Raw genomic sequence first — 19432 nt, 5'->3', positions numbered from 1 at the left:
TGGTCCCTATTTTCATTCTTTGTCACCAACATTGCTCCACATATAACCTCACTGTGGGAAGACAAGCCTTTTGGACCCATGCTTCATGCTTAAATCACCTTAATGAGGCAAATTTTGCACTTACATAAGCATCAGGTGAAAATCACCTGGGGGCTTGCTGCTTGGTGAGTTCAGTGTTGTCTCTAACTTAAAATTTTGCAACTCCAAATTGCTGTTATAATGTGCGTGATTAATGTGTGTGATTAATGAGGAGGTTTACCATTTGGTGGGTCCTAGCTGCCAGCCGTCAGTCAAATATCGGACCCTACAGGACATCTGTGGAGATTTGACCCAAGCATCACGCTGAGGTCGAAACCTGCACGCTGAACGCTGACACTCACAGTAAAGGTCAGGACAGTGGAGCACAGGGCTCTGGAGGGTTGGTGACCTTTCAGCTCGCTACATGTGGACTCTAAGTGAACCAGGTTTTTAGGAAGCAGAGTGAGCAGTGGCCCGACTGTCCTGCTGTGAGAAAATTAGCCCTGTGGTCCATCTGCTGGTTCATTAGACAGCTGATGGTTTGACCTCTACAGGAAGAACTCTGTTCTTGTGAGGAAAGGGTTGCGGTTTATCCCCGTACCCTAAGAGGAAACATTTATATTCAGATTGGAGCAATCGCTTCCTGGCTACCTCCTTTTCCTGCTTTTCTCAATAAAAGGCCTTGTGATTGCTGCTATTATTTTGAAGGTGTTGCAACAGTCCGTCTGACCATTTATCGAAAGTTGGGCCACAGTGCCAGCAGACTAAGCAGGTATTCCAGCAACATTTTCTATCTCCTCCTGGGGGATCCTGAGGCATTCCCAGGTCTGATGAGATATATTATCACGGTCCTGGATCAGTGACCCAGTGTTTTGATTTTTGTATTATTATTATTATTATTGCTATTCTTGTTCCCCAGTCAGTCGTGTCTTATGTCACTCCTGTCTCTGTGCTCCATGTTATAATAAAGCAGCCTCCTTGAGTTCATTCCTCCGTCGGAGTGTTTTGTGTTTTGGGTCCTACATCCTGCCTGCCACAGCCGTTTCATGACAGAACGACGCGACCACACATTGGACGCAGCACCACTCGCCCCCTCAGAACAACTCCGGCAGGATATCATTCACTCTGTGGACCAGCTATGTACTGTATTTTCCGCACTATAAGGTGCACTTAAAATCCTTTAATTTTCTCAAAAAATGACAGTAGGCCTTATAATTCGGTGCGCCTTATGTATGAATTCTGGTTGTGCTTATTGACCTCGAACCGATTTTATGCGGTACACGGCCCTCAAAAAATGTTTTAGTATGACTTTGGTAAGCTACAAAGCCGCAGCTGGAGCATTACGGCTACCATAGTCAGGAGCCATAATGGAATCTGGGTCCAAAACTCCGTCTGCTCAGGTCCCAAAGTCAAACGAACACTGCGGCATCACTGAGAGTTAAAAACCATCTAAATTCTGTCATTAATGAATCAATGGTATGGAAGTGGAGGGAAGCTAGAAGAATGAGTTGAGTAAAGTTTGATCTGATTTTGTTTTGCCTAATGCGCATTATAATCCGGTGCGCCTTATGTATGAGAAAAGACCCGTTCATCGACAGTGCGCATTATAATCCGGTGCGTCTTTCTGAAAAATATGGTAACCAGTGGCTGGATTTTCCTGAGGAGGAGTATCATCACGCTGCAGCTAACCGGCTACAGCGATTAGTTTCTGGTTTCCCTCGGCTACTGAATTCTCTTCACCTGCTAATACAGGATTTTCTTCTCAATACATTGCACCTTCATTGCCCAACTCCAACCGCTCACCTGCCTGTCCTACCGGAAAATTTGCTCACAGCGCAAGCCACCGGATGTAATGCCACCCGAAATGTCGGTTCCTCCTTTTTCCCAGAGAAAGCGGCGTTCACGCCGCCGTCATCCTTCGCTCGCCGAGAGAGCTCCGGTGGTCAGTGGAAGTGACTGTTTTAAGCACACTCTACCCGTGGGCGGTCAGCTCACGCCAGCACAGGCTTTCTGCAAAGCATTGGGAATAATTATCGCTCCACCCAACTTTTCCACACCACAGCAGGGGAAGCCATGTCAGAGCTGTTCCACATCGCCATCAGCTTTCCCTGCTGCTACCGCTCCCTCTTCTAGGAGGAAGCAACTTCCGTGCCACCGGCGGTCATCAGTAGATGCGGTGAGTCACAAAGACTTTTGTATTACTCCATCCAAGCCTGGTGAAATAGAGACTGTATATTCTGAAGCCATTTATTCAGGAACTATGGAGTTAAAAGACTCATTTCATCTCCCTCAGTCCAAGCCAGGAATTACAATTTCTGAGACTGTTTTTTCTGAGGCTAAAATTTCCCACTCATGCTTAAAGAAATGTTTTTTTTGTGTTCCTCCTGGGCATAGTAATACAACAGACTTTGTTCATTCTGCTCTTTCCGAGCCTGGACTTACACACTCTATGTCAGTCATCCCTGAGTCTACAAACTCCATGACAGCTAACTCAGGTTATGTCGAGTTTAAAATCGTAAGACTGTTTTCTCCGAGACCACATTTTCTGCCTCTGTCGATTATAAAGACTTTTTTCATGCTCCATTTGAGCCGGGGACTATAACAACAAAAAAACTGAAGGCTAACTCAGAGACTGAAGATTCAGAAACTGTGCATGTGCTAAGGTAGCGTTTCTAGAGACTGACTCTCTCTCCAGGGCTTCCCCAGAGGCTGGGCTTCAGACCTCAGCTGACTCTGGACCTTTGGAGGCTATAGAGCTAGTGCAGCCCGCTCCACCATCCGTGGCAGCTCAAAGTCAAAGTAAACTTTATTGTCATCTCTGCTATATACAGTACAGTATACAGAGAGACGAGACGACGAGGCTCCAGTTCCATTCAGTGCAAAAGAACAACAATAAATATAGGAAGAGTAAGAATAAATATACACTATAATACTATGGTAAGGGGAGTAAATATACACTTGAGGTAAAAAGAGTTTTAAAAGAGATTTAAAGTGACCTTGACGTGGTTTAAAATGACCAACATAGCAGCTTTTCAATTTACAATGTGGTAATAAAGTGATCAACATGAGCAGGTTTCATGAGAGTAGGATTTTCCATAGAGCAGCATCTGTATTTACAAAGGCAGTAGTATGTGGAGTGCAATAGAGTCAGTTAATGGTTTGTGTGGGTGTTTGTTGTGGGGGGAGTGGGGGAGCTGGTAGTGAGTTCAGGAGTCTGATGGCTTGCGGGAAAAAGCTGTCTCGCAGTCTGGAGGATCGGGCCCGAATGCTGCGAAAGCATCCGTGGATGCTGAGTGGTGTGTGGATGGAGTGAGTCTTCCTGAAGTCAACAATCTCCTTGGTTTTGTCCACATTCAGTGACAGGTTGTTTTTACTGCACCAGAACGCCAGCTGCTGAACCTCATCTCTTTAGGCTGACTTGTCATTGCTGCTGATGAGTCCAACCGCGGTTGTGTCATCAGCGAACTTGATGATGTGGTTAGAGCTGTGTAGGGTGGTGCAGTCGTGTGTCAGGAGGGTGAACAACAGTGGGCTGAGAACACGGCCCTGAGGAGCTCCTGTGCTCAGCCTGATGGTGCTGGAGATGTTGTCGCCGATTTGGATGGACTGAGGCCTCTCTGACAGGAAATCTAGTATCCAGTTGCAGAGAGAGGTGCTCAGTCCCAACTTGCTGAGTTTGTCAAACAGTTTTCGGGGGATAATGGTTTTGAATGCTGAGCTAAAGTCTATGAACAGCATTCTGACATAGGTGTCTTTCTTATCTAGGTGGGAGAGGGAGAGGTGAAGTGCAGTGGAAATAGCATCTTCAGTCGACCTGTTCAGCTGGTATGCAAACTGCACTGGATCCAGAGCAGGGGAGGTTGCTTTTCAAATGTGACATGACAAGTCTCTCGAAGAGCTTCATGATGATGGGGGTCAGGGCGACGGGACGGTAGACATTCAGGCAGGATACTGAGGATTTCTTTGGCACCGGGATGATGGTGGTGGACTTGAAGCACACTGGGACGATCATCTGGCTCAGCGATGAGTTGAAACTGTCTGTGAAGACATCGGCCAGCTCAGCCTTTTGTTTCCACTGAGAGCTCAGGCAAACTCGGCCAGCCTGCAAAGGACTGTTTTTTATCTGCCCACTCAGAGCAGAGCATTAATCTCACAAAGACTGTTTTCTCCTAGCCTGCCCTTCTGACTCCTTGTGCTCCTGTTCTCAGGACAGCTGCGGCCCAGCATTTCACTGCATCTGTCTCTATTTCCAAGGAGAGGTGGGCTGGGGCCCAGTTGATCCCTGCTCTGGTTTCCAGGTCAGCTGAGGCCCTGCTGGTCCCTGCACCCATATCAGCTCCTCGGGTGGGGGCAGCAGCTGCCCAGTCTCTACCGAGACCTGTGCCAACTCTTGAGGTGAGGCCCGCCTGGATGCTGCCGACCTCCGCGCCCGTACCTACTCCTTGGGTGGGAGTGGCAGGGGTCCAGAAGGTATCTGCACCCGTGTCTGTCTTTGATGATGGCTCAAGTGAGCCCGTCCGGAGGCTCAGGAGAACCAACACCTACTCTACGTCCACTACAACCTTCAGCTGTCAGCTCTGCCCGCAGCTCAGTTATCTGTTCAGCCAGGGGCCTCTGTACCTGCTGAACCTGTGTCTGCTTCTGTTGGAGGGTCCGAGGAGCCCGTCCAGCCGTCTTCCGTTCCTGCTGGGGGTTCTGGAGAACTGTGCCAGCCATCTTCTGCTCCCACTGGAAGGTCTTGAGTTTTTCTTTACCCTGGTCTCGTCATGTTGATTGCTCTGTGCTCCCCTCATGTGTCTCATTTCCTCGTTTCCCTCAGTGTATTTTAGCCCTGTGTTTGTCTCTGTCAGTGTCGCGTCGTCCCCTCAGGCTGTGTGTGTGTTTCTCCTTCCGTGCTCCCTGAGATCTCCGTCCCTAGTTTCCTGGTTTCTCAGTGTTTTGTTTTCAGTTCCCAGATTTTAGTTTTTGGTTTGATTTTGCAAGTATTTTTTTTTGTTTAAGTTTTGTCACTGCAATAAAGCAGCCTCCTCTGAGTGTTCTGTGTTTTGGGTCCTACATCCTGCCTGCCACAGCCATTTCATCACATATATAATCTCTTCAGTGGGTTCTCATAACCAGATGCCCAAAGCACTTCAACTGGCTCCTTTGGACATAAAGGATTAGTGGCTCTGAGCACCTACGAAGGAAACTAATTTCTGTATTTGCAACTTTAGTCTTTTCTTCATTACCCACATGTCATTAGAATGTAGGTGAACTGGCAAATGAAAAACCTTCAAGCTAAACTCTCTCTTTAGCACCATAGACCGGTATGATGTTCACATTACTGCTGGTGCCACACCACTTCATGTCACCCCTGAATGACATCCTGAGAACCACCGCCTCAAACTTGGAGGTGTGGACTATCATCCTGGACAATTTCAGGCTGCAAATTGCTTCAGTGTTTGCTCAAGGTCAATGAAGAGCCCAAGTCAGTTTTGATAAGATCTCCAACACCAACTGAAATGCAGCCCCAAACCATGACAGAGCCTCCAGTGTGTTTCACAGATGGCTGTGAACACTCACTGTACCTGTGTTCTGACCTCCATTGTACCGTCAGAAAGCCTGCAGAACTATTGCTCCAGACTTATTTAAAAATTAGCATAAAGTCTGGCTCTTAGGAAAAAAATATAAAGAAATGAGAAGTAGCCAAAGCTAAGAACCTCTTTACAAATAAAGCCCCAGATATGGGTTACACTGATGATAGGTGGTCTCCTCCCTAAAAGCCTCTCTGACGGTGAACACTGGCCATTAGCCCTCTGTTTGAAGCTTCATGACAGCTCACACTTCGCTTTGCTTGGCTGTCCAGACATGTATGTGTCACTCAGGGACGCTCGGATACAGTGTCGTTAAATTATCAGGAATCAGACGGCTATTTTAGTCGAGCTGTAGCTCGACTAAAATAGCTGTAAAGATTTTAGTGGATTATTATGTCTAGAACATCTTCATTTTGTGATTGTACCGCATAAAGTTGCTCCTGATTAGCCATCATTCTCTCACAGGCATTTTTATTTTAACTCAATGCAGGAGTGTGTGTGTGTGTGTGTGTGCGTGTGTGTGTGTTTGTGTGTGTGTGTGTGTGTGTGTGTGTGTGTGTGTGTGTGTGTGTGCGTGTGTGTGTGTGTGTGCGTGTGTGTGTTGGGGTAGAGCTAATACACTCTGACAGCCCAACGGGTGGAGACAGGGCATGCAGAGAGAGAGAGATCAGTGTTTCCTGCTGCAGCTCTGAATATGGACAGCAGCAGGACCAATAATAGCAGGAGGACAAAAATCAATCTGCCAGCGATCAATCGCAGCATCAGGGAAAACATCGATAGAAACACTTCTATAATTGAAAAGTTCTGGGGGAGGGGTTTTCTTTGTTTGTTTTGTAGATTTTTCACTTAAATGTACACCTGCCTGTTTTGTGAGCAAATGCATAATACAAAGCAGTTTGATGTAAAGTTTTTGAGCGTGGTTTGAAAGCAGGTCAACGGCTCTGCAGACAGGAACAGCACGGTGTCCTCTGAGCAGGCCTGAGTGGTTATAGACGCTCCTTAAATATTTCATCTGTCTTCTGTGCAGCAGGAACAACTCACAGACCGGAGAGGATAAAATACTGGACACGTCAGTATGAACACAGCCTTCATCGTTACCTTAAGCAACCTTTGGCTACCCAAGTCTGTTGCATAAGACAGTTAAGGATGTTTTTTCCTTTGGAGCACTCCAGAGAGGTTTAACCCTTGATTTTGCACAGGCTTTTTTCCTGAATTACATTATAATGCCAAAAGTACTTACTCATCTGCCTTCAAACACACCATAAACTCGAGTGAAATACCATTCTTAATCCACAGTTTAATATGTTGTCAACTGACCCTTTGCAACCATAACAGCTTCAATTCTTCCTAGAAGGCTTTCCACAAGGTTTAGGAGTGTTTCTGGGAATTTTTGACCATTCATCCAGAATCACATTTGTGAGGTAAGGCACTGATGTTGGAGGAGAAATCCTGGCTTGCAGTCTCTAATTCATCCCAAAGGTGCTCTGTTGGGCTGAAGTTAGGACTCTGTGCAGGCCAGTCAAGTTCTTCCACAGCAAACTCACTGAACTATAGACCTTGCTTTATGAGCATGAGTTTTTCCAAAATATCTATATATCTTATGTCTATATATCAAAATATCACCCTCCACCAAAATTTACACTTGGCACAACGCAGTCAGACAGGTACCGTTCTCATGGCAACCGCCAAACACAGACTCATCCATCGGATGGACTTATTGCACAGACAAGTGGCATCCTATCACGGCTCCACAATGAAATGTATTGAGTAGCAACTTTAGGTGTGCTAAAGAAGTGTAATAGGATGCCCTGTACAAGATTTGAAACATGGCGTGAGGAAAGGCTGATGTGGGCTGGCACAGAGATTTGCAGAACTGCCATGACTAATGGTATGTTTCAGTTTTTTTACCCATCACATCAAAACACCATCATCAACGATGCCCTTATACATTGTATATAAAAGATAGCAACTTATTTCTTTACTTATTGCTAAGTGTTGATATTCATGTGTTTTAAAATATAGTGCGTACAAAATATTTTTACATAAACAGTAGTAGACTAAATGCAGTCTACAATCTGTGGTGACAATTTTGCATACTGTAACTTTGAGAATTTACATAAAGTGTAACAAAAAAAAAGTATGAATACAGTTGTGTTGAAATTAATCCAGTCATTATCACCTGTAATAATAAAAAAACATTCCTGTCAGTTTTGGTGTGAAATCAAAGCCTCAGCAGCAGGTATCATTGTTGGAGACGCTTTTATCATTTTCTTTTGGTTGGATGTTTTTCATGTGGTTTCTAGTGTTTGCACTGTGGTGAATTATCTCAGTGGAAAAAGAACAAAAACAGCACCAGTAGCATATTTGCTCTGGGCGGCTGTTCTGTAATATTTGAGCTCTCCCCGCTGCCTCGCTGGGTGGCCTGTGGCAACGGGCTGCGCGAGGCATCGGTCTGAGGAGGTTGAAGTGGGACACAAAACATCTTGCTTGGATGATTGATCACGTCACAAGCAGGCAAAGTTAACTGTCAGCAGGCTGCAGGAGAAGGAAAACTCTCATGAATTAAAGATGTAAAGTCAGCAGCAGACAGCGTTCTGCACTTGGAGAGGAAGCCTTATGAGGAAGCCTCCTTTTAGCTACCTTCTTTTAGTCATGTCTTTATTTTTCGGTTAGTTAGTTTGTTTTAACTTCACAGTCAGGCTTCTGTTTGCATTTTTTTTGAATGAAGTAATCTTAATGATGAAAAAGAGCTCAAAGCACGAGTAAAACAAACATAAAGTTGTCAGACCTCTTTTTGCTCCCAGTCCACAATACTAACTAAGGGAGGCTTGATTCATAACATGGTACATCCCAGAGTTTCTGGTTGCACTGTGAATTATCCAATGTGGTGATTGAGATGTGGGTGCAGAGCTAAGACAAATAGCTCAAATAAGCTAAGACAAATATTCAGTAGTTTAGTCTGTAAGCAGGGCTGGACTGGGACAAAAAAATCAGCCCGGGCATTTTGACTAGAGACTGGCCCACCAGGTATTATAGGAAAAGCCATAAAGCCTTTGAATGAGAACAGACGCTGTTGTGACAGTGATGTACACTGTCTTGTTGGTATATGTATGATTTCTATACATTTTACGTCAGATAAAAACTTTGGTTGTAAGATCCACATAATTATTTAATAAAAGCCAGATATTTTTAAATGAGAATAAGAAAGAAAAGTATTTCTTTGTGCCCCCCCTCTCCCTGTTAATGCCCTACCTACCCCCCTGGCAAAACTTTGAGCTACTTAGAAAAGGATCCTGGTGTTATTTGTCTCTCAGAAACAGTTCATAACTTCCCTTCAACTCATTCATGTCACCTAAAAGGTAAACCTGTTTCTCCATCACCTGTTCAGCTATGAAGATTCAGTAAGGACATCTCCTGGTTTCATCTTCATGTTTCCCTCTCACCACATATCCAAACCGATATCATGACCAGCAGCTTTTACAGCTGTGGCTCCAGCAAACATCAGCTGATACTAGAAATTAATATTAAATAAATTCTAACAACAGCTGATCAAGCTTAAACGTGCTGCTGTTGTTTACCGCGACATCCGCTGGTTTCCTCTTTCTGGCGCAAAGTGGGCGATAAACAAACAAGAGAGAAAAGCCGATCAGCTGATCATTGATCAGTTTCATGATTGAAGTAGCAACAGGAGAGGGAGGGGAGAGAATGAGAGAAGAAGAGGCAGCTGTGCAGCATAAAGACAGAATAAATCCAGCTTTGTGTCTTTTTTTCATTGTAGCTGAAGTCCGGGACAAACTGCATTCCTCTTCACCTCAATACGAAACGCGTAATATTTTCTCTGAATACGGGACGATTCCGTTTTTTACGGGACGATTGGCAACTCTACTAACTAACCTTATGAATAAAATAAAGTTCACTATCAATAACATCAAAGCACCCACCCAGCTGTATAGAAACTAGCTAGTACGCAGTACGAGTTATTGTAACTGACTGTAAAAAGTGAGCACAACGAAAATAAACTCCACCTAAACTTGGTTTATATCTGACCCAGATAGACTGCAGGTCTTCTTACCTTCTTCTTACCTGAAGTTCAGTTCACCTGACACTCGGACCTGCGGCCGCCTCAGGTCTCTCCTCCTCCTGCCTCTCTTTCCCTCATCCACCTGCTGGCCTCTGTGGAAGCTCCGCCACAGCCACCACCAAACAACTGAGTTATTTTTACACATCGACTAGCATCTGGCCAATCCACCACCTTTCATTGTTTATACCGTTACAAAAAAAAAAAAAAAAATCATCGGCCCATAAAAACGAAAAATCACCATCGGGCCCACCAGGCATATGCCCGGTAGGCCCGATGGCCAGTCCAGCTATATCTGTAAGTCTTTGCTGTTGGTCACTTTACACTCCCTGGTATCATTGTGTGTTTGTTTGCTTTCTTTTGGGCAGGAGTTCACATGTCTGTTGGTGTAAAAAGCGCGAGTAAGGACATGTGCAGTTAAAAGCCTCCTCAACCTCTTGTTGGTGCCGTGTTTCACTTCAGCATTTAAAGTCTGAGAGGTTTCTAATGCAACTGTAAGGAGTGTGTCTAAGTTTCACACATGCCACTTTCTGCCCTTCTGGTGCTTTCTGTTGCCACTGGGTTAGGTATTCCTGGAGAAATAAATATAGTTATGTTGATCAAGAATTAACAGCAAAATCAACAAGGCCAATATAAACTCATAGTATCAGCATGTGTAACATTATGTAACAAAATGTTATACCACCATCAATTAACATTGAGGCTACAATAAATAGCTACAGTTTCCAGTTCTTAGTTGGCAGAAGTTGCACCTGGTGTGGTCTTCTGCTGCTGCCGAGGTGCTCTTCGGTAGATTGGCAGCTTGTGAAAATTCACATCAGCCAGTCTGGCATCAAAAACCATGCTGCGTTCAAAGTCACTTCAAATATTCCATAGATAATTTTGACTATCTTGGATGTTTTGAGTCCTGACACATGGTGGCAGTGCTGCGCTGGGATATGTCGGCAGCTGATTATTAATTCTGATATAACATGGACTCTTAGTGGGCGTTATGGTGCTTTTTAAATCCTTAACTCTTCTTTACTTCTTACCCGACTTTCCTTTAATGATGTCATGCATCTGGAGTGGCTATTTGTACACTGTCTAGTAAAAATCTGAGGACATCAGGTGACATCAGAATTGGGGACTACACTGACACCCGGTGGGCAAAAGACAGCAGTTAGCACAACCAATCAAATAGCTTAAACAACACGACAAAGGAGGCCCCGCTACAGTGTGATTACACAAAATCCTTTATTTCAAGGATCCAAGAGCACATTTCAACACATGGCAGACTGCATTTTTTTGTTTTTTAAACACATGTTAGCGCACAACTACAACTTCCAGTGATTTAAAAAAACAAAACAAACAAACAGCAAAATAAAGTCTGCGTGCATTAAAAAACAGCACAGGGAGAGTTTGGTTTAATTTAAACTCAGATTTTTAAAAAAGAAAGATTAAATCTGTGGACAAAGTGGGTTTTAGCAAGTGAAACGAGTGATTTTAAAGTCTCCAAATGCTGAGAGCAGAGCAGGTCTTTGCTCATCGTTATGGCACCATACTGCTTTGAGCTAACGTGTCTTCAAACATGACATATAGATAAAACACACTGAGACTCTTAGGGACAATATTCATATATCAAGGAATCATAAAATGCTTTTCTTAAAAACTACTTTCAGTGCAAGAGCTTGTCAGAGCTGTGATTACAAAGCAGTGCTTGAACAACACCATTATAAACACATCTTATACACACACACAATTAGTTTTTCAGGTTGTAAATAGCCTTGAGATTTCATAAAGTTTTTTTTTTCTTCCATACAGCGTGTCAGTGTGTGATCTGACTACTGATTTTAAATGATCTGCTTTAAGAAAAATCTGATCATCATCTGATCGTAATAAAAAGTCAGTAAGAAAAGGAAAAAAACAAAAACAAAGAGGCAAATCTATAAATGCGTTTCGATTGTCGTCGGCTGACGTGAGCAAAAAATCGCTTCTAAGCAACTTTCTGTGGCGAGTTTAAAGCTTCGTGATTCACACGAGACATTCAACAACAGAGCGCCTCTTTTGGTTTCTGAGTCAGTGCTAAATGCTAAATGCTGTCCCGTCTGCCCTCCAGCTGCTCTTAATATCTCCGTTCATGTCATGTCACCGCTGAGCTAATATATGTCAAAACACAAAGCTAAAATAATGATGTTGTGCCCTGCCACATTATACGCACCGAGACAAAACCTGTCAGTGTGTCTTGAAACGGCTCTCTTAAGGTGCAACAATGCCTTTCAGCTAGTTAGTGAGCAGCCAAAGGAAGTCCACAGCCTCAAGTGAAGCCAAAACCAGTTCAACTGATGTCTAAACTAAGTTTTTATAATTATACATAATTAAATATGTGGACTGATCTTGATTTAAAAAGCTGCACAAAGAATGCTAAAACTGCATGGAGAAAACAAACAGCAAAATGCTGACTTTAAGTAAATGTTCTGTAATTTTGTTAAATAATACGACGTAAAATGTTCAATTCAATGGAATCTACTCAAAAGAAATTTATGTGATTAGTATACATTCAGTTTATACCAAGCACACTCCTCAATGAAGCAAATAAACCTTTTATTTTATATATTTCAGTTGCATTCCATTAAAAATTAATGCTTTGTGTTTATGAGGTCAAAGAATCACTTTTTCCACAACTTTTCCACATTTTTATTTCATGACAAACTTTCGTCGACGTGAGTCAACACGACAGAAAAGCTTTCCTTGTTGCCTCCTCCACTTTATGCTTGATTTCACATTTCTGGGGAAGCTTTTATTACGCTTACAGTAACATAACGTGTTAACGTTGTACTCCACTGCGTGGGTGAGGAGGTTCACTCACAGTGAGTGAGTGAAGAAAGGAGAAACTATAGAGGTGCTGATAAACAGCGGCAAAGACTCTCACACTGAGCTGAAAGGAAACTAGGGCAACTGAAACAGGTGAGTGACTCTAGGACAATTTTTTTATTGATTGTATTTATCTTGTTGTTTTTAACATTTCACCGATTCAGTACATTTATATTTTAATTTTACAAATCTGGGAAAGCAATGTTTAAGTCAGGCGCTACACTTTACGTGTTCGTGATTCCTGTAGGGTCCACTTGGGTTAATTTCATCATCAAATAGTGAGTGTTAGGCTCTACCCAAGAGTTTTTGTGACTTCTTTACATTATAATACAACAGCTACTCACATGCAGAGTACTAAAACATAATCATAGCTTGTATTAATTGTGTATTAATTTTACCCTCGTATCAGAAGCATGAAATTGGCACGTCACAATTACATTTCTTACAACTGAATTGAGGTTTTTATTCTTACACTGTTACAGATAAAAATAAGTTTTTAGCTATGCTGCAATATTTGTATTGTGCATTGTCCATACTGAGTGCCCACCAAGGGTGTTTTGTCCTACCACCACACAAAAATCTTTTTTTAAAGTATGTTTTAATTGGCCTAAACTTAAAATAGACTTATTTTAAGTTCAGGCCATTTTTTATCAAACAGCCAAAATCAGTTTTGTAGACGTAAAAATTCAGTTTTAGGGTCTTCCGAACTTGAATTACAAACAAGAATGTTGCAGAGTGCCCTCTGGTGGACAAACTGTGCAAGCTTAACACTCATAGCATGGTTGAAGGGTGTTTCTTATTTAATTTTCATCTACAGGCTGTCTTAAATACTGATACCAGCTAATATCAGCCCTGTGATAAAACGCTGAGGCACCAACCAAAAATCCTGATGGTTTCACAGACACTTTATATCGTGTGAGACAAAAACTTTGGCTTTAGTTTTCATTTTCCTTTTGCTTCATAATTTGAAATCACACTTCAAATTTCATGCTTTGCAAATTTTGCAAAGAGGGATGAGAGGAACGGTAAAAAAAAATGCTACTGTCTGTGAAGTTTCTGGATTTAAACTAGGGCTGTCACAATTTCCAATAACAATATTTTTGTGATGCAAGCACATTTTGTTTTTTTATTACTGTGTGTTGTTTAACATAAAACACATACAGCCCCAGTTTAACCCTCTGATCATGCAGACATATTGATTACTATCACTTTAATAACTTCTTCAGTTCCAGTTAATCTGACATGACATGAACGCAGTGGGCTGTAAGCTTTGACGTAAACTGCCTTCAGAACAGCTGGATCGCAGTTTCAGTGAGCGAGACATTTTCAAACATTACACAACCAGCAGGGTCAACAGGGGCTTCACGTGAAGAAAGCCCAGCCAGGTGAGCTCTAGTACTGCTAGTTAATGTGCACCAGGGTTTAAAGTGTGGAAGTCAGTCAGTGCTAAACCAGCTACAAGTTCTCACTTTAGATATGAGAATAAAATATATTTTTTTAGTTATTCACACTTTGAAGGAATAAACGGTCGGAAGTCTGACAGGCTGAAAGGCATTAACGGGAGATTTTCACGCTCTCCGGTCAGGAAACAAACCAAAAAATGCTCTTTGATGTTTGATTTCAGCACCGCTGATCGACAAATCAGACCGCCCAAGCCGGTGCACGACATTGGTGTAAACTTCAAAAAGGCGAAAATGCAGCATTAGGGTGAACCGATAAAAACCGTCTGCTAGTCCTCTCTAATCTTAAAAGGAACCCAGATTATGAAATCGTGTAGAGCTTGTGATGTCATCTTGTGTCTTCATTTTATGAAAAGTGGAAAAGTCCTTTCACTAATAGGCTGCCATGTTGTTTAAAGTTGCAGTGCACTCTGGGTAGAGACATCTAATGGTCCCTACAGCAAGACAGACACTTTTTCTGGTCGGCCGTACTCGAGCTGTACAACATGAAGATGACCACTGTAATAATCCTCTACGTTTCTTATATCACGTCCATGTGTCTAAACCCCTCTCCCCTTGCTGATCATGGCTGAGCCCGACTCTGCTGGACATTTCTTCCTGCTAAAAGGGAGTTTTTCCTTCCCACTGTCATCAAGTGCTTGCTCATAGAGGCTCGTCTGACTGTTGAGTTTTCTGTGTATTGTTGTAGGGTCTCTACCTTACAATATAAAGCACCTTGAGGCAACTGCTGTTGTGATTTGGTGCCATTAAATTGAATCAACTTTATTTGGACCAAAGCACCGTAAATGATATCACAGTAGTTCAGCCTTTGTGTAATTTTGAGCTGAATGCATTGCACATGTAAACTAATGGCAGCTTTCGTAGGTCAAAATATACCTGAAACATTTAGGATTTGCTTGATCAGCAGAGGACATTAAGGCCAATAAGCTGAAATAGTCGGGGTTCCTCTTAACCTTTCTCAACATATTTTAAAAGACAAAAAAAATCTCATTTAAAACAACATCAATAGGAAAGAAATGCTTATTTTCCAATATGTAGCACCAGGGAAAAAAAACTACTAACCCCACAGTTGATCTATATCTAGGTGACAAAACGAACACTGATGTTTAAATAATCTGTTTGTTTCTCTGATCTGACGTCACAGCGTTTTCCATAAATGAATGGCTCAAAATGTTTGCATTCAAATATACTGCAGATTGTATATGATTAAAGTCTTCACCAGTGGTTTTAAATGTTTCAGATGACTCCTTGTGACCAATTTTCTAAGCACACCACACCATGAGCTTTAAGCTAAAATGTTTCCTACTTTAAAGGCAGCTGTTGGTTTGAGTTTGCTGAGAAAATGCAGTTTAAGTCGAGCTGCAGACTCAAGGCTTTACAGGAGATTTGTTTTTTGGTTTTTTTTGGTCAACACATCATCAAGGTTGTGGTGAATTAGCTGTCAGAGGATTTAAAGACTTTAACCTTCATGTTACCCAACACCACAAAAATGTTTCCTGGATTCATCAGTCTATTTTCCTGCAAAGTTTCATAGTTTTGACAGGAATTATTCACTAGTGTGGCAAAGATAGTGGAAAGCATGATTTGTTCTATGTTCGAATTTGATGCTCTGATTTGATCTGATCTTCTCTGTTTTGAAAACCATTTTTGAGACATTTCAGTCATGAGAAATATTTTGAGTGTTTCTCCACAAAATACACTGACTTAAAAGCAACTTTGTTGCAATAAGACAGAGTCTGCAATCAGTCTGCAACTGAATGGGGTCAAGTTGGCAATTACATGCAATCTGCAAATCATTGATAAAAAGTTATTCAGGATTGTTACTGAATTTAATTATTTCAATTTTACTTACTCATTAGACCTTTTTCATTAATAAACATTTTATTCTATTTATTTTTTATTTTTTGCTTTTTATTGTATTTTATCTGACCTTATTTTATATATCTTTATTTATTATTTCATCTGTTTTACTTTCATCATGTCCAAAGACCATTTAAAATTTCTGTTTTACTTCATCTGCTCCCTTTTTATTTTATTTTAAAATTGGCTAACATTGCAAGCTAATGTCTTATTACCATCTCGTCATTCATCAATCAAGTACATTAAACTGCACTGAGCTGCATGAAAGATGCTATACAAATAAAGATTCGCTGACTGATTGCTGTTACTTGATGCAGCATATGTGATATTTTATTTTTATTAATGCTCAGCGTGTAAGTTTTGGTCCTTCTCAACTACCATAGAGATCACTTCTCAAAGCTCATGCTCAAAGTGTTTGCCTGTATTTATTTTATTACTTGAATATTTGTATTTATTTCTATATTTTTCAAGATATTTGCATGAATATAAAGTGGTGATCAAAAAGGTTTTCATAGGAACAAGCAGGATAGATTCTATCACACTCAAGTTAATGGAAGTTAGGTTAATGGTTACAGTAAATTATTACAACTATAAACGTGTGTGTATAATTAGCTGTTATGCTTCTAAAGCATCTCTAATTAGCGTAACTGAAGCTCCGACATATTATAACAGAGTTCTTAACATAAAAAAATGAACTGAAATGAGTGTAATTAATAAACCCCCTAAGTCATTTTAATCATGAAAAACAGCTCAGTGGTTTGAGAGTTAAAGTCTTTTAAACTTGAAGATCATTTCCGGCTGAACCTAAACCAACAGCTGGGTGTGCATACAGTTAAAAAATAGCCGGCAGTACTTGAATAGTTCAGTTTTCACATTATGTGCCACTAAAACCGGCCTTTTTGTTGACGTTTCTTATTTTGAGCACCAAAGACAGATAATAAAGATAAAAAAGTGCAGTAATTGAGTGTAATTGCGTCTTCCACTTATTTTCTGTTCGATTAACTGTTTACACACCGGTCACAAAGTGATGAGTTTTGGCTTGACAGCAAAAACCCAGTTGCGGTCAGATCGTCAGGACCACATGTTTGAACCAGATGTAGACACTTTCAGAGAGAGCTCGTCCTCTTCCTCTACCAGAGGAGATCTAAGGTTTTCTGAGCAGCACAGGTGAGATGAAACAAATGCTATTAAAGAGAAGCTGATCTGAAGTCTTTTTAGTTTGCATCCTTATAAAATCATGATTGTCAAATGCAGACAGTCTGTTTTTCCTCTTCTCTTTTCTGTTCTACCTTCTCAGAGGAAAAATCCAGATTTCTGGGAGTCCTGAAGGGCAGGAAGTTCATCTGGGCAAGGGACTGGGATGTTGCCTGTGGCCACTGCGTTCCCATTGGACATCAGACACGTCCTGACGTACGCCGTGCTTGCGGCTCCAAGGACGCAGCCATTCTCCAGCTGAGAAACAACACAACAGGGTCACACTGTAAGAAAAACACACTAATTTCTGAGAAAAAGGGCACGGTTTTAGAAAAAATGTATCTCTCCCCAAACAACCAATAACAAAACTAAAAAAACTGTCAAATGTCCAAAAAAATGAAGTAATTTCTAGAACTGGCAGATGTCCAAGAAAAAACTGTCTCCAAGAAAAAAACTCCATAACGGAAAGATATCAATTCACTTTTCAAGGTTAAGTTGAAAAGAAATTTAAGTAAAAATGGACAATAGCAGATGTCTGTGTGAAAGTGCTGCAGTTTAGTGAATTACACAGCTAGCTACATATAGAAACCTCTGCTGGAAGGATGAGTCGTTCTAATGAAAACTAATTTGTTGTCTGCTTTACTCACATGAATGAAAAGAAGTGTTGGTGGTGTTCTACTCACTTTTCTTATGAGTTGTAGAAGGCTTTAACCTCATTCATTATTGTTCATGTTAATTATTTATTTTCTTCAGTGGTCCAAACGTGCTGTAAAACGTGTAATCTGTTCACAGCAGAGCTGTGCCTCTCTCTGGCTGCCTCCCCCTCCCTCCCCTCCTCACTGCATTCGCAGCATTAGGTAATGATGACAGTCAAATTGTAGGTCAGTGCCGCTCATGCTTGACTGGTCAAGCCTGCCAGTATTTTTCTTTCAGCGACAGCCACTGACCCTGAAGAATAACAGCAGAGGCTGAATGGGGAGGGGATGAATGGATGCCTGCTGGGGTCGTCCATCTCTGGGGCATCCCGACCTTATTCTATTCATTATTGTACTCCTTCTCACTGCCGTCGCTTTGCTGCTCTGTGCTCCTGTTTCATCACATCTCTTTTGTCATGTCTCAGTTTGTTTTTTGGCTCCAAACACCAGCAAAAAGCTACTATGACAACTACTGAGCAAATTTCAACAATGCAGTATGTCACAAAATCATTAGCACTGGAGCAACATGCTACGTGAGCCCTTTTTCTGTCACACAAGCTTCACGTTGGGCTTTTATTGCCAAGTTAACAATGCAGACTTGTTATAAACCTTCAAGCCTAAATCTGGCAGCGCCAACTGGCGAGGTCTCATTCCCTCATTATGTTTTACAATGGGAATTTCTCTAGACCTCCAACTTGTACTCCAATAGATCAGTGTTTTTAGGACCTTTCTCTGCTCTGCTTAGTTATTACTGGAAAAAGGTTTGGTTGGACTTTAAAGACAAGTTCCCGTTTCTCCTGAACATTTTTGGGTCTCATTAGGCAATTTAAATGATGTTATGGGGAGTTGAGTTTAGAATTGGCTGTTGTGAGTCTAACAGGATCCAAACATCAGAATGCCTGCACTTTTTTAAATACCAACATCTCAAATAAAACACCTCAAAATAATGGATTTTATTCAGGCTTTTATAACTACTAGCTGGGTATCTAACTCGTGAACAGTAAAAACAGTCTTGAAACTCAGTTTAAGGCTTTTCTCTGCAACACGTGACAGTAAAGTGTCATGTTTCTACCTTCATTCGTGGAGTAGCATTCATTATTTAACACCATAGGTGAAAGTGGTGAACTGTTACTAAGCTCTTAACAACACACTTACATTTCAAGATTTAACTATGGAAAGATGTAAGACTCAAACTCTCATTAACCCTAACTCTCATGTAGCATCAGCTAAAATACCTGAGAGACCAGCGTGGCCGCTCTGAGTGAATCTGGTGACAGCCAGTTCATATCATTAGTTGATAAAGTAGTTTAAAAATGGCCAGTTGCTCAGGCCTCAGACACACAGGCCTTGAGGCACGTTGGCAACCATCTGGCAACCACCAGTTGCACTGGAAAAATATATATTCCTCAACTTGTTGCGCGTGGTTGCTGGCAGTCCCTGTGAAATCGATTGCTAAAGCCCCGTTCACACAGGCCTAACGACTGCTTGGTAACCACCTTTCGCTAGTGGTTGCTAACAGTTACTAGCAAGAAAGAGGTCAATTGTGATTACTTTGGTTGCTAACAGGTTGCCAAACTTTGACTGCAACCCTTCTCTCTGTGTCTTACCATCTTAATTGTGCCTTAAGCAACACAATTAAAGCAACACAACTTTACTTTGATGGCAAATGTTTTCAGACAAGACTGTCTTCAGAGTCAGTGTTGG

General features: G+C 41.6%; 1 protein-coding gene across 1 annotated transcript in view; it reads right to left on the bottom strand.

The window, feature by feature from the left end:
* Positions 1-10885: 10885 nt before the first annotated feature.
* ahr1b (aryl hydrocarbon receptor 1b) overlaps positions 10886-19432 on the bottom strand; it is a 55532-nt gene continuing 46985 nt past the window's right edge. Inside the window, exon 11 of the mRNA XM_084920903.1 lies at positions 10886-17291. Coding sequence (XP_084777029.1) covers positions 17133-17291 — 159 coding nt within the window. The 3' untranslated portion in view covers positions 10886-17132. The remainder of the gene's footprint in view (positions 17292-19432) is intronic.

The sequence above is a fragment of the Perissodus microlepis genome, chromosome 23 (genome assembly GCF_051167445.1).
Source record: "Perissodus microlepis isolate ML-2025 ecotype Zambia chromosome 23, ASM5116744v1, whole genome shotgun sequence".
Classification (NCBI taxonomy): domain Eukaryota; kingdom Metazoa; phylum Chordata; class Actinopteri; order Cichliformes; family Cichlidae; genus Perissodus; species Perissodus microlepis.
The sequence above is the reverse complement of the archived record's forward strand: the minus strand, read 5'-3'. Positions and strand labels throughout refer to the sequence as shown.